The 24,649-nt window shown below is 35.8% G+C and overlaps 2 protein-coding genes across 2 annotated transcripts; both read right to left on the bottom strand.

Moving 5' to 3' along the window:
• Positions 1 to 456: 456 nt before the first annotated feature.
• slc7a8b (solute carrier family 7 member 8b) lies at positions 457 to 10,499 on the bottom strand. Its single transcript, XM_016461085.1, has 11 exons — positions 10,364 to 10,499; positions 8,334 to 8,538; positions 8,111 to 8,262; positions 6,486 to 6,611; positions 4,426 to 4,579; positions 3,368 to 3,491; positions 3,101 to 3,204; positions 2,908 to 3,004; positions 1,649 to 1,798; positions 1,289 to 1,466; positions 457 to 1,144 (listed from the first exon to the last, which is right to left on the bottom strand). The coding sequence occupies exons 1-11, from the start codon at positions 10,485 to 10,487 to the stop codon at positions 1,050 to 1,052; spliced, it is 1,509 nt and encodes a 502-aa protein (XP_016316571.1). The 5' UTR covers positions 10,488 to 10,499; the 3' UTR covers positions 457 to 1,049.
• Positions 10,500 to 15,070: 4,571 nt separating this feature from the next.
• On the bottom strand, positions 15,071 to 24,229 carry LOC107668985 (protein arginine N-methyltransferase 5-like). The gene is made up of 16 exons (XM_016461068.1): positions 23,908 to 24,229; positions 23,026 to 23,144; positions 22,154 to 22,239; positions 21,686 to 21,820; positions 20,686 to 20,798; positions 20,430 to 20,479; positions 20,162 to 20,325; positions 19,928 to 20,089; positions 19,746 to 19,823; positions 18,578 to 18,636; positions 18,341 to 18,463; positions 17,457 to 17,632; positions 17,153 to 17,356; positions 16,912 to 17,022; positions 16,520 to 16,584; positions 15,071 to 15,285 (listed from the first exon to the last, which is right to left on the bottom strand). The coding sequence occupies exons 1-16, from the start codon at positions 24,003 to 24,005 to the stop codon at positions 15,133 to 15,135; spliced, it is 1,896 nt and encodes a 631-aa protein (XP_016316554.1). The 5' UTR covers positions 24,006 to 24,229; the 3' UTR covers positions 15,071 to 15,132.
• Between the last annotated feature and the right edge of the window lie 420 nt (positions 24,230 to 24,649).

Here is a 24,649-nt window from a genome sequence, read left to right as displayed (position 1 = left end):
TTCAGGAGCTGAACTCTGCCAACTCTGAGGTTTCTTAGACAGACAATACTGTGCACTGGGGGAAGAACCCATTTGTTTTCCAAAGAATGGACACGACTGTAGTGGAATAAAGTCATACTGTTTTAAACACCCTGGGATCTGTAGAACAACAGCACATTGTATAATGTATTATATATTGTATTTTAACGGGTAGATGTCACACATTCTGGTCAATTCTAACTACCACAGAGTTTACTTCAATTTTGAACTTTGCTTTAGTTTTTATTAAATTGACTTATTTAAATATATTACCCTTTACCTTGATAAAGGCCTGTGTGCTGAATTGAGTCAGTTTAAAATAAAGAACAAGTTCTCCAATGATTAAAGAGTAGTTTACCTTACCTTCACTACTATAGATACAAGGCCCAAAATGTAACATAATTCTGGACGTGTTTTGTTGTCCTTGTCCAACATGAAAGCAGGGTGTAGGATGTGGGTTATATAACACAGCAGGCTATTGTTCCCATTTACTCCTAAATTACAGACATTTTCCATGCTGGCAAGATTCCATGCTGGTAAATAACACACAGACATCTTTCTTTCTTTCTTTCTTTCTGTTTGTGTTGTCTTGGGTCATCATTTATTTTCAAGTCTGAAGTCTGAAATGCGAATAAAAATTAAACACTTGCACACACAAAAATGCAAAACATTATCTCCAGGATTATTCAACCTTTTTACAATAGAGTATAAAATGTAGTGAATACAAACATCAGAGACTGATGAAGAGAGTACAATAGTATGCTCAATATAAAAATAAAAAATGATCAGTAACAGTCACAGCAACAATATTTATATTGCATCTAATAATCTTGCCAATTGGTGGCAGTATTGCACCTAGAATGTTTAAGGCCAGTCTTTCAAATGAAAAATATTTTTTTAGCTATTACATTATCCTCCACACTATGTGCATGTTTGTTTTGCATTTTCATAACCTACCAAATTCATATTGCTTAAGTTTAGCTGATGAATGAATATCCATGAATGACTCAGTAAATGTACTTCTTCTAATCCTATCCAGCTTCGTCTTTGTCTTCATTCCCGTCTTCAATGCCTTCAGCGGGATATACCACCATGAACAACTTCTGTCCCAAGTGTGTCAGTTTAGCTATGTAGACAGACAACAGCAGATGGAGTGTCTTTAGTAGCCTCTGTCTCATTCACAATCTGTTTAGTCTTATGCAAATATAGCTGACATTTGTAAATCATTTTCATCCATCAATATTAATTGAGATTTAAGATAATACCATACCAACAAAGGAGTTGAAGCTCTTGGGCTTGTTTTCCCAACAGACGCCAAATAAATACACAGGAACACCTGACAACATAATGGCCAGACCAATGCAACACACCACAGGCTCCGAGTACAGAGAGAAGATCAGCAGGAATGCCCAGAAAATCAGGAAAATTACTGGCCACGCCAAGCTCACCTGTGGAGTGAAACCTGTTGATTTCGTAAAGTACTACAAATGTACAGTACCCCCTCCCCCTCCCAAAAAAGTAATCTATAATTATACATCATTACTGTTCACAGCAAATGCTGAGTTCTGACAGCTCTTGAGGTTTAATGCTGTCAAAACTACAAAATAAAGTCATTAGGATTCAGCCTTACCTTGATTGGTCGATGTAAGTCTGGTTCTTTGATGCGAAGCACAATCTGCCCAGCAACAGTGACCCCATAAAACAGGTAGTTGATGAAGCCAACATAGCTGATAAGGGTGTATATGTCACTGGTGCACAACATCAGCAGAGTTGATATACACTATCAAATAAACCAGTATTTGATTTGAATATAAGCACCTACCAATACATTGTATATAATTTACAAAAACAAAGATTTTTAGATTATTTAAAGGAATAGTTCACTAAAAAAGGAGAATTTGAGTACAAATTTACTCACCCTCAGGCCATCCAAGGTGTAGATGAGTTTGTTTCTTCATCGGAACAGATTTGGAGAAATTTAGCATTACATCAGTCCATCAGTGAGAAACAAATCATGAAGGCATTTTAACTTTAAACCGTCAACTTCAGCTAAAACACCAGTCCATTATCCATAATAACGCTTCCTCCAGTGGAAAAACAAAATCATCCCCTGTTGTCCTCTCACATCAAAATCCACCAACATATTTGTTTAGAACTGTTTTTGTTCATAAACAGTGCTTGATCTGTGCATATTTCTCTCCTGATTCAGACAAGATTACTTCTTTACTGGAGAAACAATATTTTGGATAGAGCTCATATTTTAGCTAGGCGGCTCATTTCATTCCCCTCCCCAAATTACCCTCAGCGAGGGAGACAGCGACAGTTGTCTTAGATCACGTTTTTCGTATTCATGGCCTCCTGGTTAACGTGGTTTCTGACAGGGGTCCCCAGTTTGTCTAGGTTTTGGACAGAATTCTGTCGACTGCAGGGGGCGACTGCGAGCTTATCCTCTGGTTATCACCCGCAGACTAACCCCCAGAGACTGGCTCGCTATTTTGGTTACAGTTTTATTTGTTTTTGTTACCTTTGGAGAATAAACTTACTTTGCATCTAATCCTCTGCCTTTGAGTCCTCTGTCTTCCTCGGCCCGTCACAAGCTAAAGCTAAAAATGTCTTAATGAATTTATTACAGACACAGCTTTTTGCTTCACAAGATGCTAAATGATGGACTAGAGTCATGTGGATTACTTGTTCAGCTGTTTGGACTCTCATTCTGACGGCACCCATTCTCTTCAGAGGATCCATTGGTGAGCAAGTGATGTAATGTTAGATTTCTCCAAATCGGTTCCAATGAAGAAACAAACTCATCTACATCTGGATGGCCTGAGGGTGAGTAAATTTTCATTTTTGGGTGAACTATTCCTTTAAGGAACAAAACCAAGAGCTCACAGTGAAAAGCAAAGCTGGGATGGGTGTACAGCGGTTCACATGAATCATTGCCAACAGACGGGGAAGATGTCCTTCTCTCGCACCTGCAAAGAATAACCTGAGACGAACAACTGTCAATCAAGCTATCAATTGACATTAAAATACAATGCAAACTGAATGAGTAATTGTGCAATAACATGGCATCAAGACTGACCTGGATGATGTGAAAAGGGACCCATTAACCCCTCCGAAGGTGGACAGAGCCACAGAGATGGGCATGATCCATGACATCACCCCAAGCAGCTTTTCACCAAATGTCTGATGGCGATTAAAGAGAAAAAGAAGGCAAAGTTTATAGAGGTAAGCAGACATTCAGCAAAAACGTCAGATGGGTCAGACCGATCTACTGATTAATAGGCTGTTTCATTTCCTGATGAAGGAAGAACTCAATAAGCATCTTAATTTGAGCAGAGCAACTCACCACAGCAACAGCATTGGAGGCCATCAGCTCCTGAGGGCTCATAGCTGCAACATATGCAATATTCGCAAATACATAGACGAAAGTGACCAGAGGGATTGAGATGAAAATTGCACGAGGCAGGTTCCTGTAAAGAGAGCGTTAAAACCTGAGTTGAATCTTGATTGTAAGTCTCTGGCAAACCCGTACTGCCCAGAGCGGGAATACTTTGGTATTTAAAATGCTAACATTTATAGTATTTATGACACCCCAATAGTTATACATAACTGATCGGTATACATAAATGATCTAATAACTTCTGAATATTCTCAGAAAAACAAAATGTTTGCCATTTACTTTTTTGTCTCAGATGTTTCTCATAAAATGCTTCAGGAGAAATAAAAAGAGATACAAATGCCTCATATTCAATAAAAGTGAATATGGACGGCATAATAATTTTCATTTTGGAAGAATTTGATGAGAAATATTTATGTAGGAATCTCTGACTTTTAATTTTTGGTATCTTGATAGACCTGAACAGTTTGATATACTTTTGAAATCTCTCCTGAAACTCTAGAGGACATACGTGAGTTTACTCATATGTGAGAATTTTGAATAATCTGATTTTGAAGAGAATAATCTGAATGGAAAATACTTTCCAATCAATTTCAATGCTGTCTAGGAGAAAAACTGAGACATTACAATATAATTTCAATAGAACCAAGTAAACAGATAAAAAAAATGGTGTATGTGGTAATGGTGTACATTATACATGACAGTATTGTATTTATAGTTGTTTTAGGCTTGGGGAAAATAATCTGTTAATTTCTGCAATTAATAATGGGTATTTAATGTGTTAAAATCCTTACATACAATTCTCATATAAAGATACCAGTACTAAATGTATGTTTTTTTTTTATTTTTCACATTTTATGTATTTAGCAAGACAACTATTGCGTAAGATAACCTCAGAGAAATATCTGGAATTATTTATCATAATGACAAAGTTGGATTTTTTTTTTTTTACATTTTGTGATAATGACTCTTTCACTGTACATTTTCCCTGACAAATGGCAGTGGTCCTGTAGGGGTCAATGAGCTCTTCTGTTACATAATTAAGAAAGTTCCAGCCTGCATAAGCGAAGGAGCCCTGAAGGAAAGCCAGTGCAATGTGGCCCATGTCATAGGGCTGGAGAGGATGAAATGCATGTTCTGGCTCCAACCAATAAAAATGACCTGGAGACAAAAGACAGGGAAGCATTTTATGCATTATGCCTGAATTAATACGCAGAGAGTATCTAAATGAATGGAAAAAGTTGATAAAGTTTTCTCACCGGTGAATGACACATGATGTAGCCCAGCGGTTCCCAATTCCAGTCCTCGCGCAATGGAAGCAGGGTAAATCCGTTGAAGTTTACTTCACTTCGGAACATTAATTCACGGATTTGCGCTGCGCAGAGTCTTCACACACATACGAAACTTACTAGAGAAGTGTGACATAATATACCTCTGTAAATAAATACTATTTAAATTCACGTCTCGCACACTTTAATGCCCTTTGTATGGAACATATACGCTCGCTTCGAACTGGAATCATGGCGGAATATCCGGTGATGTACACTTCCCAGGGCACTTACGGACGAATAGAATAAACGTCGCACGGGATAAGAGATACATATGAAATATGCAGAGCAGGAGGGCGCAAGGACTGGAATTGGGAACAGCTGATGTAGCCTATTATAATGTTGTCTCTGGTATTCTGGTCTGTCAGCGTATATGCGTTCAGGGGAGTGGCTTTGGACGGCGATTGCAGGGAGGGTGGGACGTTCGCTTTCAGTGCTATCAGGCTAAAGTTAGCATTTTCCAAGATCTCCTACTGCACCTTTAACTACTGCATAATCAATTTAATTAATTTCTTTTCGTCACATTTACTGCAGGAAAGCATATTATGCATTAAAAAGCACTGTTATTTAACCAATGTACAAGTTTCCATTGTCAAAATCAATAGTTCTTTTTTGATGCTTTTATGAAGACATTTTAAAGAAAACATTCAACGTTCCTTTTTTGTCCTTGGGATATTAAACACATGAAAGCAGCAGACTACAAATGGGCCAGCATGACAGTCGAATTCATTTGTGAGCTTGTCTGTGCTTAATGGATTTATACTCTTTTGTTTATAGTGCAAAAATGGGTCAAATATGAAAAGTATGCCTATGTAATACTCTTAGCTTAATGCCTGCCCTCTTATATTCAAGCCCTTTATTTTCACATCTAATACTGAATGAGTTAAACAACTATCTATCTATCTATCTATCTATCTATCTATATAGATATGCTTCTATTCAAATGTGTTTTAATAATTTTATTCAGCAAGGATGCAGTAAAGACATATAATAGAAAAGTATGCCTATGGAATACTCTTAGCTTAATGCCTGCCCTCTTATATTCAAGCCCTTTATGTTCACATCTAATACTGAATGAGTTAAACAACTATCTATCTATCTATCTATCTATCTATATAGATATATATGCTTCTATTCAAATGTGTTTTAATAATTTTATTCAGCAAGGATGCAGTAAAGACATATAATATTACATAAGATATCTATTTCAAATAAATGCTGTTCTTTTGAACTTTTCATTCATCACAGCCTTCATGAGCTCTTAGAAAAATTGCACATATTTCACTCTCCATGAAACATCATTATTTAAATCAGCACATCTTCAAATGCCCACACTTTTATGCTGATAATGCAGAAAAAAATTAAGGCACATGCTCTGGAAAAGTCAATAACTACATTTGTGGTACTGTCATCAATTTTAAGGAAAAAACTCAACTTGACTGTTTAGTGATTTATGGTGAGGTTGATTTGAAAGAAAGAAAACAGTTTTATTATTTATGACTGCAGCTACGACATGTAGTTTATATCAAAATGTGGAAAACAGCAACTGAACAAAAATAATGCTGGAATGAGTTAGTCATATATGCAGCCAAAAAAAAAATAAAAAAATGTAAAGAGGCAACCTGATTTGTTAAAATATGGAAAACAATATCAGTGAAATATGAGTTAAATATGTTTATGAGTGATGTTAATGAATGTATAGATATAGATGCACTATGGACTGTACTGCTATAAATTACCCTTGCAGATCTGCACAACGCCCATGATGATGATGAGGCAGAGGGCGAGGAGTTTGCCTGTGGTGAACACATCCTGTACACGAGTCGCCCAGCGGACACTGAAGCAGTTTATCCAAGTTAACAGCACTACAAGGAAAAGAACAAATTATAAACATTCAAATTCATATTGATGGCAGTAACCAGAAGTTACACTGAACGAAGAATGAAGTCAGTCAAATGTTATACTGTATACAGTATATACTGTCCAACTTAAAATTCAGACAAAACAAGCTGCTGTTTGAAAATACTTCATCAATACTGTTACTGCAACATGAAACATGAAAATAACAGCTTTAGATTAAAGAACGAAAACAAAGCAAGAACTGCCAATAGGTTTAAGCTTCAACAATGATTAAAGTTGCCAGACAACATTGTTCCACGGCTTTGGAAAAAGCTCTTGCAAGAAAACACTCTGCATGATCCAGACCTGTATGAACAAGCTCTTTGGAGACCTTCCCATTATAAGTCCAGCTGACATCATTCAGCTCATTAACCACAATTATGTATTAATATATGTAGAACCTGTTCCTGAACAAAAAGAGGTGATAAAAAGCCACTTTGCTGATTTTATGGAAATTCAAGGTTTATGGGATGTTGTTGTGAAGCAGTTTGACATAACACTACTTGTTGGATTTGTTTTCGTCAGACGAAGTCTGAGCATTGAAGCAGTTTGAAACATTGAATTGTTGAATTGAAACATACGCAACTAAGCTTATTCAATCAACTATGCTCTTTTTTTTCTTTTTTTAAATCATCATTATTTTGTCTCCTGCTTCTGCTCTTCACTGGCTTTTCTCAGTCAACTTCTTTGCTGATAGAAGGCTGTTAATAAAGTTTTGGGTACCAGACCAAACACTGGTTTTGGGTACCAGACAAAACTTGCTGTTAACAGGTTTTGGGTATTGGACAACTTTGCTGATTAGTTGCTGTTTTACCAGAAAAAAATTAATATTTTTGACAGGATCTGGCATCTGGGGCTGATTACTTACAATTATGATTACTTTTAGATTACTTTGACCTAACTCATTTAAAAGCTTGTACCATATTGATATAAAAATACAAATAGAAAGAAAATATATTCCATTTGTTAGGAGATGAAAAAGAACAATTAGGGAGAATCAACACATTATGAATAAATTATAATTTATTGCTGTTGTGTGTAATCACACTGTAAAAAATTACCGTGAATTTAATGGTAAAAGACTATTAACATTATATCAGTTAATTAAATTACGGTATTAACTGTAAATTTAAGTTAAAACCGTAAAACCTAAAACGTTGCTACCGTATTTTTTACGGTAAAATTCCGGCAACCACAGCTGCCGTTTTTTTACCGTAAATTTTACGGATTTTTTTTTTACAGTGAAATCAGTCAAAAGTAGCTGTAGTCTGATTATGAGTATTTTACAATGTAATTTAATCTAATTACAAGTACTTAATTTTTGGAATCTGATTATGTAATCCAGATTACATGTTTCTACAGTTACTGCCCAGCACCAGATGCAGGATGCTCTTGGATAAAACGTTGTGTCATGGACAATGTAATGTAGCCCCAAAGCATGTTTTAATTATCAGCATTTACTTACACAGACAGACGGCGGCGAGCAGACCCAGCGCTCTCTCTGGAGGGAAGCAGGAAGGGAAGAGAGGCTGCAATGTGTAATTGGCAAATGTGAGGGCAATCACAGCCTGGTTGGTTGGATAGATCACCAACACTGCAATCCACAGCCTTAGAAACCTATTCAAAAGACAAGCCCTGTAAGACCTCACATGCATTACATTTCATCTAAATAAATGAGTCAGTCTTACCCAGCTAGCCCTCCAAAGATGTCCTTAACATAGGAATAGTCTCCACCTGACTTTGGGATTGTGACTCCCAGTTCAGCATAGCACAGAGCACTGATGGCAGTGATGACGCCAGTGAGAGTCCACACTATGAGAGCCAGACCCACTGAGCTGCAATTTTCCAAAACACCCTTTGGACTTACAAAGATCCCAGACCCAATAATGTTACCTGGGGAAATGACAACAAACAGGCAAGAGGAGTTAACAGAAGGACTTGAATGTAGCTCTTTGATGATTGTGTCTGAAAGAAAGTAAATCCCCACTGCCATGTTTCAGTATTTAAAAGAAAGCCTTCCCAGATAAGTGGAAGCTGTTAGGCTAAACTGTGCTTAATGGATTTATTAACTTAATGGTTTCGGGGGGTCGGTGGGGGGGACTCGAACTCGGGAACTGGGGGGAACAGATATTTGAAATTCTAATAATGTCTAAAAAACCATAAGAGACTTCTTTCAGCAACATAAAAACTTGTACTGACTCCAAACCTTTGAACAGTAGTGTATATATTATAAAATTCTTTGTCTCTGTGTTCTTTGCACATGCCTCAGACCGTGTTCTTCCCTTATACAAGATTTTCTTCAGTGCTTTGTGACCTTGAGGGTTGGTTTCAACCAGTCTGGTAAAATATTAAGAATGCTCATTATTAACACCTGTTGAGCAGTGAAAAGTTCCTTTGTTTAGAGATGGAATTCTCAAGAGATTTGGAAAAAAAGACAAGGGGGGAATGAAATAAGCTGTTTTGCCACTTGTACTACAGAAGCCTTGAACCACTAGGTGATTTTTTTTTTTTACTGAAGTACCTTCCCGAGTCCCTTTCCTCCATTATTTATTTCTGCACAAAATAAGAAACCAATTCCTTTATCTCCATATTCATTTATTGTCCTTGCCAAATGAAAAAAGATAAAGAAGAAAATATGAAACAATTTAACAAAAACAAGCAAACATCCGTAAAGTACTATATGTAAATAAATGCAGGGGGAAAAAGCAGTTGTGAGGGTAATTTATACAGTATATATACATGTGTTTCAGGGCTTACCATACAAGGTAATTCTTAAGTTATCAATCTGAATATTAAATATTAATCATAGGTTTGAAAAACAGTAGTTGTCAATGTTTTAAGTATCTCTGTTTTTAACAGGAACAGACATGTCAAGAGATATGAACAATTATCCAATTTATGACACATTAAAAAAACCCAACGTACAAGTTTTTTGACAACAGAGATCCTTAACCAACATCCTATTTTTGAGTGTAAAACCTGAGGCCTTAAAACCAAATAATTCCACAAATGATCTCTCTCTCTCTCTCTCTCTCACACACACACACACACACACACACATTACTGCCAAAACAACAGAACCTGTTAATGGACAACACGGGTAGATATGACCCGACCTGCTGTAACCCAAACACCTACTGACAGCTTAAATCTCAGATAACACGCATTAACCCAGCAGTGAGGTAACTGGCACAGACATGCTGGTGAGCTTCTTGCATTCGTCTAAATTACATGCCGAGTAGTGACCCAGTTTAGGTTTAAACTTGCTACCTAACACCAGACTCCTACTGAGAAATCTCGTTTATAATCCTTACTTGGGCCCTACCTGTGCTTCAGCTCCACGCTGTGTTTGTTCTGGATGGAGTTACCGTTCACATGCTTTATTTCTCATTTATATCATATAGATATAATATTAAAAAATGTAATTAAATTATGTACTTTATGCATATATCCTATGCCTAGTATGGTGATGGAAAAAGGATATTTAAAAAAAGATATTAGTGTTTTTTGGTCCTTACAATGAAAACAATATTGGACTCCTTTCAGTTTCATTGTATGGTCAGTTCTTCAAAATATCATGGATATGCATAAACATCTCATTTTATGAATTCAGGGGATACAAACTATAGGCCTACTTTTATTTACTGCATGTATTTTTATACCATATAAAGTGCAAAGAGAATATAAAGAGGAAACGTAATGCATAACACAGACTTACCCACAATAATACCACATGCACTGAGGAGTCCGATCTCTTTCTTCAAGGTCACTGCTGGTTCTCCGTCGTCGGTGTCTGTGTCTGGCACTGATGCAGCCCTGCGTCGGGCACCACTGCTGCTCATTTTCACACAGACAGCAGCAACTCTGTGCTTAATGTTGATGTTGAGAGTCTCTGTAACTTTATCCTACCGCCCCAAACTTAATGTGATAACCTGATAAACCCGCCCACAGTGTTCTGGTTTGGTCTAGTTTAATAGATGAATGCAACAGAGGCAATATTATGCAACTACAAAGAGATTTTGTATTTAGTAATTGTATTTAGCAATGGAATCACAATAGTCTTGCAGCACCAAATCTCAACTTAAGGTCAAAATAAATAAATAAATCTGGGTCATAATCAGGCAAATAAAATTATGCCATTTGAATGTTTGTCCTCTTAACCCACAATTACTGATATTAAAATCAAGACACTAAATCAAGGTCACTTCTGGTTCTCCGTCGTCGGTGTCTGTGTCTGGCACTGATGCAGCCCTGCGTCGGGCGCCACTGCTGCTCATTTTCACACAGACAGCAGCAACTCTGTGCTTAATGTTGATGTTGAGAGTCTCTGTAACTTTATCCTCCCGCCCCAAACTTAATGTGATAACCTGATAAACCCGCCCACAGTGTTCTGGTTTGGTCTAGTTTAATAGATGAATGCAACAGAGGCAATATTATGCAACTACAAAGAGATTTTGTATTTAGTAATTGTATTTAGCAATGGAATCACAATAGTCTTGCAGCACCAAATCTCAACTTAAGGTCAAAATAAATAAATAAATCTGGGTCATAATCAGGCAAATAAAATTATGCCATTTGAATGTTTGTCCTCTTAACCCACAATTACTGATATTAAAATCAAGACACTAAAAAATCTAAACCTGTTAGGGTGAGGAAAACATTTTACTTTTTCTGTAAAAAAAAAAAAAACAGCAGCAAAATATTATATAAAAATAATTTAGAAAAATATATTTTATGAATGATGAAATAATTAATTTTTGTTCATAATATGGAACCCCATTTCCGCCACCTAAAAACTATTGCATTGATAACTAATTATAATAAAATCATTATTGTTCATAAAAGTCCTTATGACATAAGTCAAAATTATGATGTGAAAATTTGACATGCCAAAATTATGACAAAAAGAGATGTCAAAATTGAGATTCTGAGTCATAAGGCAAAAAGTGTCATAAAATGTATATTATGACCATTTTTACTTTTTGCCATACTTGACTTTATCTCATAAATATGATTATTTATTTATTACAATTATTTATTTAAATTATTTTTATCAGCTATGTTTGCATCCAAAGATTCGATTTTAACTTCTGGGCAAAACTGGAATATTGCATAAAACATTTGCGAATAATGCACAGTTCCCATCCAACGAGTCAAAGAGAACAAAATCATTATTTCCTGATAAACTGGCACTAAATATCACTATAAATATCACTAAGAAAATAAAAGAAGCCACTTCGGAGCAAGCAGACGAAAAGCCATAAATGCTGTCAGTGCTTTCGAAGATGGATGCCTGCTGTTTGGGAATGCAGTCGTTTAAGACAATTATATAGAAATACTTTGATGGCAGACTTTGCTCAGGCATTTCAGAACAACCAAAACAACATTTCAGATGCTGTGCAAAGAGATCGCTCCACTGGTTAGTCAAGTTATCCCGTCCCATCATGCAAAGTCACATGACTTTGTTTGATGCGCATGGTGGAATTTATTTGGTAAATGTGTTTCCATCGTATTTTATTCGCATTTTTTCTTTTCGCATAAAAAAGTGTATCCTACTTTAATTGTGTGCGTAAGTGTTTTATGCACATTCTTAGAAGTTATGTGCATCTTGGCATTTCTATCGAAATACTTTGATGGCAGACTTTGCTCAGGCATTTCAGAACAACCAAAACAACATTTCAGATGCTGTGCAAAGAGATCGCTCCACTGGTTAGTCAAGTTATCCCGTCCCATCATGCAAAGTCACATGACTTTGTTTGATGCGCATGGTGGAATTTATTTGGTAAATGTGTTTCCATCGTATTTTATTCGCATTTTTTCTTTTCGCATAAAAAAAGTGTATCCTACTTTAATTGTGTGCATAAGTGTTTTATGCACATTCTTAGAATTTATGTGCATCTTGGCATTTCTATCCAGCGTTTTTTTAATGCGATATTCCAAAATGCGCGTAAAAATAGGTGGATGGAAACATAGCTATTAACACTTCTCAATTTTAACTTTTTGTCATAATTATGACTTTCTATGTCAATGACTTAGTACGTCATAATTATGGCTTTACCAATGCATGTTTTTTTTCTCATGTGGCAGAAATGGGCCACCATATAGGCTAAAAGTTTTTTTATATAATACTTGGAAGGCTGTGATAAATTATGATCTAAACACTGATTTGTAAATATAGACGGACAGACATATACATGCATAATGGGGCTGTAACAAATTTTTTCAGCACTTCAAAGGGCCAGAATTGGGTTTGCTAGGGGCCACATGACAAAAATGAGCTCTCTGGCCAAAGAACAAAGCTTCAGCTCAGCCAGCCATGCAAATCAATAAGCTTTTCCCTAAAGCTAAATTTTTATTTATTTGTATAGTGCTTTTCACAATGCATACTATTCCAAAGCTGATTTACACACAATAATGTCTTACATGCACATTACGTGAGCTGCCAAAGGCATCAGTGCCAATGAAGAAACTCCCTAAGATGTTCTAAGTAGTTCTAAGTAGAAGAAACCAAAACTCAGCTGAGGAAGCCGACCTCCTCAGACTGGCACATTTTTAACAATAACCTAAACAATGATGCAATGACTTGTACAATTTAACTCCAAAGAAATTAGTGTTAAAGAATAACTGAATAAAATTAAGAGAAGTCACAGATGCAAATTACATTCATAATTCAATTAGACAAAGCAAGTGCCTTCTCTAGTGTCTTCCAAAGTTGCTCACCAAGAAGACAAGGATCACAATCAATGGTGCTTGAATGGATATTTGTGAATATTCCCTGCATGATGCTAACGAATATGTTTAGATGTCTTGGCAAACACGTTAACGCTGCGCTCTGTTAATGAGTGTTCATGAGTAAACAAAGAAAGCAAAATCAGTGCTGATGGTTTCCCTGCCTATAATTGTTTAGCTACAAATTACTTCTCTCTGAAATACATTTAATAGCTAATGTGACTGTTCTTTGCCTAAAACAATTTGATGTTTATGTAAATTTTATGTAATTTATTCAGCATTCAAATATTCATGTGAACACTGTGGCTGTTTGAGCATCCTGACCAGCCCCACACAGCAACACTGTTTCAACTACGGCTGTCATGATATCAGATTTCACGATTCATATGGAGTATTAAATAAGTCATAATTGTAAGATAAAAAGTCTAAATCATGAGATATAAAAACATTGAGATAAAAGGTCAAAATTATAACAAAAATTAACAAAACGTAGTCATAGAAAGTAGAATTTGTCGATTTCACTTTTTATGTCATAATTGTCTTTTTATACCATAATTTTGACTTGGGTCAATTATGATTTTGATTATCTCATAATAATCATTACAATAATTCACTATAATGTTATCACAATATCTATAAAAAAAACTAATTCAAAAGGATTCTTTAACTTTATTTTGTTTTCTCTTTTTTGGCCAATGAATCACACGTAAGTGTACAATAGGACACAAAAAGAAATATTTCATGTTAATAAGCACTTCCTGGACACAAAATGAGTGTTAAGGTGCAATACTGCCACCTATTATGAAGTGTCAACTAGAAATAATTATGACAAAAAGTAAAAATTATGACAAAGGACATCGAAAAGTCAACTGTCATAAAAAGCCAATTTTCACTTTTCATGCCATAATTCTGACTGTTTAACATCTAATTTTGATTTTAGTATGTCATGATCATGATCTACAATAATTCAAATTGAAAAAAATAAAATTGTGCAAAAAAAATCTAATTCAAATTGTTATTTTTTTGGCTCTATTGGCCACTGAATTATTTATGTGTAATAATACAATATCAATATGTATTTTATTTTTAAATGTCATGGTCATCATTACCTGTATATTGCGACATAGATTTATGAAATGGAGCGAGTTTGTCTTGGGACATTTTATAAAATTTATCAGAGAGGAAGATCACAATTTTGTACCTTTTTTATTCATGTTATATGACAATACATTTTTTTAATCAGGAAAAAAAAACTATAAAAGTATGGGATATGTTTTCTAACATGGCCTGACTGGGGACATCATACTATGATTATTCTCACAACGGGGCTTTGCAGGGCACTGGTGGACAACTGGGAATTGTATTATGATGTATTATGTAGAGTGATAAAATAGACTGTTGGACTCACTTAATCAGTTCTAGAAACAATAGTATTCAAAAAAATAACAGCTTTTGTGTTATTAATATATTTTTGAAATATCAGAAGAGTTTGAACTAAGAAAGAGCACCAGGACATCGCGCATTGCTTTAAAGGATACCTCGTAAGTGCTGTTTTAATTTCCATCCTCATGAACATTACAGAAATGGCCAAAGATACATAGCTGTCATGGTGAACAATCTCCTTGAGTGTAATTGAACCCTTGAAACAAGATATTTAAACCTGCCGCTTGATTGAAAACCAGATTGTTTATAAAAAAAACAACAACAACAACAAAACAAAAGTCAGTGTAACCCCATGTCTCAGTAGATGTCAGCTTGCTACAGGCCGATGGTGTAAGAGCGCCCAGAAGGGTTGTGAATGGCGGAGCATATAGGCTCAGTCACAGCCCATTCATACCAGACCTTCTTTCCATTGTTACACCTCCAGAACCTCACGCTCACGTTATCGCCACAGGACAGCGGGATCGGCTGCTTTATGGGGAGAGAGAGCGAGAGAGAGAGAGAGAGAGGGGAAAAAAGGTGTTAGGATTACACTCCCAACGTGGCTGTACACTTCAGCGCATTAACTGTGGAGTCAATAAACTGCCACGCTCTGACAGTGCTTAGCTGGGTCCTTTCAAACTGAAAGTGCTAACTGTATTTATGTCCATGGCAGAAGTTCACACCAAATGGTATTACAAGAAAGTGCGTGCATTGAGTGATGGATAACAGTCATATACTGAGATAAAAAAAAGTCAAATATAAAGATAAGCTGACAGCTATAACGAAGTACACTAGCACTCAATGAGAAGGGATTTTCAGAATGCAATGGGATGGGCTAAGTGAAAAATGCACTAAGTGAAAAATGCACAAGTAAATTTTAGTTGTATGTATACTTCAATAAAAAAAAAAACATCAGGTGGAGGAGCTACTATTATAAACAATACATTTTTGTTTTCGTTTTTTAATAAATATCGTAAGGTCATCAGAGCTGTATTTATTTGATCAAAAATACAGAACAACAACAGTAAAATGGCTAAAACAATTTAAAACAACAGTTTTCCATTTATACATTAATTAAAATTTTTATAAATTGTAATTGATTTCAGTCATGGAAAACCTGAATTTTCAACAGCCATTTCTCTAGTCTTCAGTGTCAGTCTTCAGATATCATTCTAATATGTTGATTTGCTGCTCAAGAAACATTGCTAATTATTATCAGTGTTGAAAAGCAGCTGTTCTGCTTAATATTTTGGTGGAAACCAAGATAATTTTTCCAGGATTCTACAATTAATAGAAAGTTCAAAGAACAGCATTGATTTGAAATAGATGTTTTTGTAGCAATGTAAAAGTATGTCACTTTTGATTAATTCGACCTTGTTGAACAAAATGTAGTGTATGCTTGTGTTTCAGTACAAAAATATAGTAGTAGTACAGATTTTAATTCCATGCCAGCATCTGAGGCATCTTCACGGCAAAAGCAGATTTACACAAATACAAGAGTTACAGAAATACAATAACAATAAAAAACAAACCAAAACAAAGATAGAGCATTTAAAATTACACAAGGTGTTTTACATTTACATATGCTAAAAATGATAAAACGTTTTCTTCTTAATATTATTAAACCAATCCATAAGTGAGCTTGTATACTTGCATTAAAAGCGGGACAGTCCAATAATATGTGTTTAATGGAAAGAGGGGTACAAAAAAGAACTGAACTTACTTTCAAAGGGAATAGAATGGGGAACCAGGAGAACATCCCAGGAGAGTGTGTTTCAGGTTTTATACCTGCAAGCACGAAGAAAGAGATATTTATTTGTCACTAGAGCAACAGACACAAACTGCACTTTTGTCCTGTAAATTTGACACAATAACACTCTGTATCTACAGTTTGATGCATTTGATTCTATTTGGATAGAAATGAAATCGTTTTCCTTATTATATAAATGATTTTTAATTGCCCTCTCCTGATAACCATGCCAATTTGTGGTCATTATTACAGAATACACTCAATGTGGTAACCCAGAAATTCATGAACAATGCAAGCCTTACATTGTGAAACAGCCTTTAAACTGACATTGTGTGCCACTACGCTGCTACTACAAAAAGACTTACTGAGCGTGACATCTTTGTAGAGTGTGGCCTCAAAATATCCAGCAAAGCCGTGAAGCACTGAATTACATCCAATGAAGAACCGTAGACATTGATACCGGTTATTATTCATATCTGCACAGGGTAAAGATCAAGAGTTATTGGCTTCATAGAAAGAGTTACAAAAAAAAATTCAAGGAACGATTTTTGGACTATATATATGGTCTTACTGCATCTGTTTGTCTGTCTCTGCATGATCCTGTACCTGTGGTGGGATGTACGAAGGTGAAGCAGGGTTTGGGGTCTGCAAGTTGGTGGAAGTTGTGTAGTCTGACAACATATGGTGTCTCAAAATGGCACTCGGGGTCTTTGTCTCGCTCTCGACACCCACGCACTTCATTATATAGTTTAGAGGAGGACAGTGGAGCCAGGAAAGACGTGTAAGAGCAGGGAATGCTTATGCCATCATCTAAGAGAAAACAAACATCCAGGAGTGGATCAAAAGATGTAAAACAGGGCAAATCAAAAATCATAGAATTTTAAAAGACAAAGATGATTTCATATCAAACCTTTGAGGAAGTGCTGCGCTCCATCAAGGCACTCGGGTGAAAGCTCATTGTCTCCGAATGACCCTAAAAGCTCGCTCACAATGATATCTGCTTTCTCTGGAGCAGTCCATTCCCTCATGTCACATGATACAACAGTCACCTGATCACCCCACTCCTCAAATTTCCAGTTCTCCAGCCTGAGAAAGACAGGGGAACACCAAAGGACTGCATACATTTACATAAATTATTACACTTGAAATCAAATTAACACATCTGAAAACAAATTACACACTTTTCCTTTAAAGCACCTTTAAAGCATCACATTTACTTTTGTAAAAAGTTTAATGGAGTTTAAAATGTTTTAAAAGAAGTAATCTGAAAGTAAACTGTTTAAAACAAACAAAAAAATATGTATTCATATACTCTTTAAAAGTTTAAAGAAATTATTAAAATATTAATAAAATATTTTTTTTTACAAAAGATTTATATTTCAAATAAATGCTGTTGTTTCTACTGCTATTCTATTCATTCATCAATGAATCCTGAATAAATAAGCACAACAGTTTTCAATGGAAGAAAATTATTACGAAGATAATAATATGAAATGTTTCTTGTGCACCAAATCAGCATATTAGGATTGCTTTCTTAAGGATCATGTGACACTGAAGACTGGAGCAATGGCTACTGAAAATATAGCACTTTCATCACATTAATAAATTACTTTTTCAAATATATTAAAATAGAAAAGTGTTTTTAAATTGTAAAAATACTTCACACAATTTCTACTGTATTTTGATGAGCATAAGAGACATTACAAATCATCAATTACAGTATTGTATTATCAAGAGAAGGGGGAAAAAAGGAGGAGGGGAAAAAAATGCACACTTTAACATTACGTTACTTACGTGACAACAGCATTTGTGTTCTTCTCGACGGCATACACACGCAGTTTCCTCTTAGCCTGTTTTGCAGCACGAAGTGAGGCATTTACCAGTGGACCACGCCCTGCACCTAGTACCATCAAAACCCTGAAAAGAAATCTCAGTGTTGACATAGTCTGCCAAGCAACCAGCATATCTCTGAAATTTCTAGTTCATTAAGAACTGACAATGGGACACCTGGAAGTATGTGAAGTCACTTACTGCACAGTGGTTTCCATCTGTTCTTCAGGAACTCTGTCTAGTAGACATCTATATACAGCCTGTTGGGAAAGACAATTCACAACTTCTTTTTTTCTCAAGTGGTGCCTTTCCTTCACTACAGTGATGGGTGTTGCTACTCTACCGTTCACCAGTTAGGAGTCAGTAAGATGCACTTATTTGATAAAAATAACAGCTAAAACTGCAATATTGTGAAATATTATTACAATGTAAAGAACTGTTTTATATTTTAAAATGTAATTTATTTATGTGACAGCAAAGATGAATACTGAAATCCAGTCTTCCAATGATGTGGTGCTAAAGAAATATTTCTTATTATCAAGGTTGTGTCGGTTATAATTTTTTTTGTGGAAACTGGTATTTTTTTTCAGAATCCTTCAATTAATTGAAAGTACAGAATAGAACAGAATTTTTTGTACAATGCAAGTCTTCACTGTCACCTTTGACCAATTTAATGCGTCCTTGATGAATAAAAGTTAATTTCTTTTGTGGAAAACAAATCTTACTAACCCCAAGCTGTTGAACAGTAATGGATATGAATGCTAAGGTGCTCAAACATTTGCTTAAGTGTTTTTAACACATTTCTATGCGTTTGCTAGGGTATTTCCTTACGGACCCAAATTTATTACGAAGAAAACATTTATTGCTAAATGAATAAATGTACATTATACCAGTCAAAAGTTTTTGAACAGTAAGATTTTTTATGTTTTTTTAAAGAAGTCTCTACTGCTCACCAAGCCAGCATTTATTTGATCCAAAGTACAGCAAAAGCAGTAATACTGTGAAATATTTGTACTATTTAAAATAACTGCTTTCTATTAGAATATATTTAAAATTGTAATTTATTCCTGTGTTCAAAGCTAAATTTTCAGCATTTTCTATATTCAAATAGAAAACAGTTATTTTAAATAGTAAAAATATTTCAAAATTGTACTGTTTTTGCTGTACTTTGGATCAAATAAATGCAGGTTTGGAGAGCATTAAAATATTAAAAATCTTACTGTTCAAAACAGTTACCCCTTTTTGCCCATTTCATCATTTAATATGAGCTACTGCATAATTATGCAACAAACATCACTAATGAGAATAAATAACTGGTGACCAAATGATGATAGATTCTGCTTTCCATTACCAAATTATTTTATCTCACCTGTTGGTACTGAGAATATTTGATGGGATCCTTTTCGAAAACTTCATACGTCTGTGATTCCAAATTGTCCATTAAAGGCTGATAAAACAATTAGGCATTCCATTAGCATAATTGAAACCAAAAGAATCAATAATGTGCTGAAAAACTCACTAGGCAAAATGTTTATCCTTTGACAGTCAGACCTGCAGTGGTGACTGAAGGTAATCTTCATAGCCTTTGGCGAAGAGCTCATAGGCATTAGGTGCTGGACGGTTTTGGTTGAGGTACTCCAGATACTGCAGGTACGAGCGCAAGTCTTTCTCACTGTGGCGGTTTGCCCCTGTGAAAATAAACTGAGCCTCCAGCTAAGGAGACCCTAGAATGTTAGATAACCTTCCTGAATAGAATGAATGTGACATAATATTGGTAACATTTACCTTGAAGAGGTGAAAGATGACTCGCTGGTGGGCTTTTGAAAGGACCGGAAACCCTTTTTTATTGGTTAGAAAAATGCTGGTGGGGAGAATGGCTGCTTTGATTGGTTCTCCAAGCCACTTGTCGATTAACGTGTCAGATGGCAGGTCTTCTCCGATTTCAATAGCTTCACAAAGAAGAAAAAACCCCCCAGAAAACTGTTAGTATTCACCACTTAATTTTTAATAGGCAATTATAAGCACTTCACTTTTGAGTTTTTTTTGCTCTTACCAAGGCAAATCCTCTTGTTATAGTCACAGAGTGTTCTGAATGAGTGCCACCTGAAGAGAAAAAAGGAAATGAAATGAACAGAGGCCAAAGATTGCTTTATTCTCCATGCAGTTGAGTGATTTAATCACACAGCAGACCCAAATATGGACTAGGAGAGAAAAAAAACACACTCACATTTATCCTTAATGGGACGTTTTAATTAGATATTTAATATCTTTATTTAATTGAACAAATGGCTTTGTTTCAGCTCTCTCACCATGCCCAGGTCTTCTCATCATTGCTGCCATCATCCATTTGTTTAGATGACTCGTTCTCGATGAGATCTTCACGCGTGTCCTCGGGAGCTAACAGTGGAACGCGTATCCAAAACTATGTAATTAAAAACAAACCAACATTGAACTAATTAATTCCTAATCAACAAAGAAAGCAGCATTACAACCAATAAAAGAGCAGCCAACTGAGAAAAAACAAATGGATTTGTTTCTGCTTGCACACTGATCCATTACACGTGGCTTTGCATTATAATTGAGTTTAAACCGTGCCCTTATTGGAACAGAGGTTGTGTCTTTGTATTTTGTACAAATGCTTTTAATAACTTACTTTCTAATAAGCCAGCATGATAGAGTACACTACCACTTAAAGGTTTTTGGGTCAGTAAGATTTTTGCAATGATTTTGAAAGAAATCTCTGACAAAGGGTGCATTTATTTAATACAAAATACAGTAAAACAGCAATATTGTGAAATATAATTATAAATTATTATAATTATAATATAAATTATTTTATATTATATTTTTTTGTGACAGCAAAGCTGAGTTTTCAGTGTCACACAATCCTTCTGAAATCATTCTAATATGCTGATTTGCTGCTCAAAAACATTACTTACTATCAATGTTGAAAATAGTTGTGAAGTTTAATATTTTTGTGAAAATACATTATTTTGAAATATAATTAAGCACATTAATGCGTTAAAATGACAGCCTAATAAATATTGCAAAAGGATCAGATCATGTCATCTTTAAGGATAATGCATACAGTATTATTTTAAATTATAGTTGGACAGCAAATTAAAATGATAAACAGTCTACTCACACCACTAATTAAAATTCCATCAGCGAAAAAGAAAGAAAGAAAAGAAATGGAAGCAGCAGGAATGAAGATTATGTGTAAATGATAGGCCCAGGGTGTATACATAAACAAATAATGGTGTGTTCTGAGCATATTTGTTTTCATTCTATGCTACAGATTTCCATTACCATGCAAGAGTGGTGTCCTGTGTGGATGTGGTTAAGCAGGATTCGAGCCAGGTTGGCACAGTGCGGACCCCTTAGGGGGATCATGAAAGCTGGCAGCCCCAGATAAGCACAGAAATTGAGCTCCTGTACCAGCGCCTGCAGCAAGGGCACAAAACACATTAGAAGGAGTGATCACATCAAAATAAACAACAAATCTGCTCGGCTTCCTCTTTGTTGGGCAGATCTCCTATAAATGGCCCTCGTTTGCATCCGAGACTTGATTACAGCTACAATGACACTGCTGTTTGAAGAAGCCCTTATCAAAAACCCAAAACGGTCAAGATATTGTGCACGTGTATGCATTATTTCTGACACAACAATAAGTTACAGCAAATTAATAATATCAGATTAGACAAGGAATATATTTAGAAGAGAAAAAAAGGACCTCAAAAATATAGTTAATTAAAAAATAAGACATTATGAACATACTTCTTCTGAATTCCTGCGTTCTGTGGTCAGCTCTGAGTCTGTCTCAATCCAGGGTGACAGCTTTCCCACGATAAGTGTGTTCCAATCTAATAAGAATGGACATCTTATTATTACAAAGATACAATCGCAACATTTAAGTGTATGTAATTTTGTAAATGTAATTGCACAGAGTATCATGGATAAAGAAAATGGAGAACAAGTTAGCTATCCAATCTTTAATAAAAAAAAAAGAAAAAAAAAGGAATTTAATAAGGAACTGCCATCAGAGGTCTTATCATACAATCTTTAATCATTTGATTTTGTCCCCTGAGGATCGTTTAAAAGCTAGTTAAGGTTTTTGTGGCAAAAATAGTCGTGATTTAGATTTCATAACCACTTTCCACTCTCTTTCTGACCCTTAAAATGTAATAGACTGCTTTTAAGTCTGTCTTTGAATGTGAAATGTGACTTTACAACATTTTACTGTTATCATTAATTCTTCTTTTCTCAGGATCAATATTATCTACATAATTTCCTCTAAATTAAAAAAAAAAAAAAAGAAGCACTCTCAAGTTTCTGAATACCAAATAGCCATTACAGATGTCCAAACGTAGGGCTGCCATGTATTAGTAGTTTTTTTTCTATCTGAAATCAGAAAGATGCAGATGTTTTGCTTCAACAAAAGGTCTTTTTGGACTAGGTAGGATGTTTTTGAGTTCTTACAGTTAGAATATTTTTTCAAAGTACACTGATGTATCACTAAAATAGATCAAGAAAATTTTCTAATGACATGATTACTTTAAGAGCTTTAAAACCTCAAAAACTTTTTTTTTCCTCAATTCACAGTATTGGATGAGTGAATATTAATATGCACAGAGTTTCTTATATCTCACCTCTGCCACATAACAGCAGGTCAGAGCGTGTTTGGGCTCCGGGTCGTGACTTAGCAGGGTCCAGTTCATACTCCCGTCGGAACCGCGGGTGGAACAGCGGCATGCACAGGAAATCAAAGCTACTGGACAGAATGATATGGATTTAGACAAACAGAGCACACAAAGGAAACAGATATTAGTTGTTATACACGTTTAAAATAAATGCCAAAATTCATCAATGTCATCAAAACGGAAGGGTCTTGCAATTTTGTCTTAGACTTTATTGATATCTGCTTAGGAATCAATAAAGTACATCAGTACATATTTCAGAAACACCAAGCTTGTTTGGCATTACAAAAGTGTGTAACCACAGTGATAAATAATTTATAATACTATGATTCAGATTAATGTTAGATTATTCAGATGTCAAATGATCAGCCTTTCCCATCAGGCTCACAATCCCATCAGTCAATGAGGTCAGAATAATTATAATGCATGCATGTCTAATCACCTCCACTTTGAATAATAACTGAACAGATGTAATACTTCTGTAACAATTTTTGTGCTGGAAAACGAACATTTCTCATCAATAAGACTGAATGAATCAATTCAAAAACATCAATTAAATACTAAAACGAACCAGTAAAAATGATAAACACCTATTCTGCAGGTATTTTAAAGGTTTCAAAAGAAAGCTGTATGTTATTGCCCAAAACTGGTGTGCAGACTCATGTGTGAGTTAAAAGCAAATCTGAAGAAGCCGCTAACAGCTAGCAAATACTCATGTGCATCACGTGCAGCGACCTAGCCGAGCCAGCTTCAAACTGAGCACACTTCACTTCATTTAGCCACAACGCTGATATAATTTGACTGTTTACTGCGCCAAAAGCTCTCTTTGCTTACCCTAATTTGGCGACCGCAGCGAGGGTATCCGCCACTTCGGGAACACAACTCAAATCTCTCCCGCAGGAGACCCTGCTATCTGCACCGCCGGACGCCATCGTTAGGAGACGGGATGGGAGGGAAGATGAAACTCATACAGGACTATGGAGAAACTGACGTCATGTTGGCTCAAAATAAGACTGCTTGCATTTTAGCAACAACGCGGTGATAGATCCAAAATGGCGATTGCCTGAAACGCAGCTTCTGTTTCTCGTGCGACCTTCGCGAGACTTCAGAACGAGATCAGACAATGGGCAGACGTGATGCTGCAGAAAGAGACGATGCGCTCGCTGACGAGCTCGAATTTGCTCCAATAACTTTGAGAGAACGTTCCCACCCAGCACCAGACGTCATTTGGACGTCGTTTTTTGGGCTAAATCAAGTCGGCCCGTCATGGACTTCTTTTAGCCCAAAAAGCGACGTTGAAAATTGGTCTTATTGCGTGAGTGTTCCTTTGTATTAATTAAACCCATTTGGATTGATGTACTCCTCGTCTCTCTTCGTTCCTTGCTTTTCAGTCCGCTCAGCAGTGCACCTGTGACAGAATACCGGACCAAAACTGAAAGTAAGCGGCGTCCTTTCCCCATGTTGAACTTCTGTGTTTTTGAATTTTTTTTGTTTCCTGTTCCCCAGTTAAGCCCGGGGAGGGCCCCTGTTTCCCCGTATAGCCCGGGGAGGGCTCCGGATCCCCCGTTAAGCCCGT

This window comes from Sinocyclocheilus anshuiensis, unplaced genomic scaffold (genome assembly GCF_001515605.1).
Source record: "Sinocyclocheilus anshuiensis isolate Anshui unplaced genomic scaffold, SAMN03320099.WGS_v1.1 scaffold4, whole genome shotgun sequence".
Classification (NCBI taxonomy): Eukaryota; Metazoa; Chordata; class Actinopteri; order Cypriniformes; family Cyprinidae; genus Sinocyclocheilus; species Sinocyclocheilus anshuiensis.
Note: the sequence above shows the minus strand (reverse complement) of the source record. Positions and strands in the feature narration are given on the sequence as shown.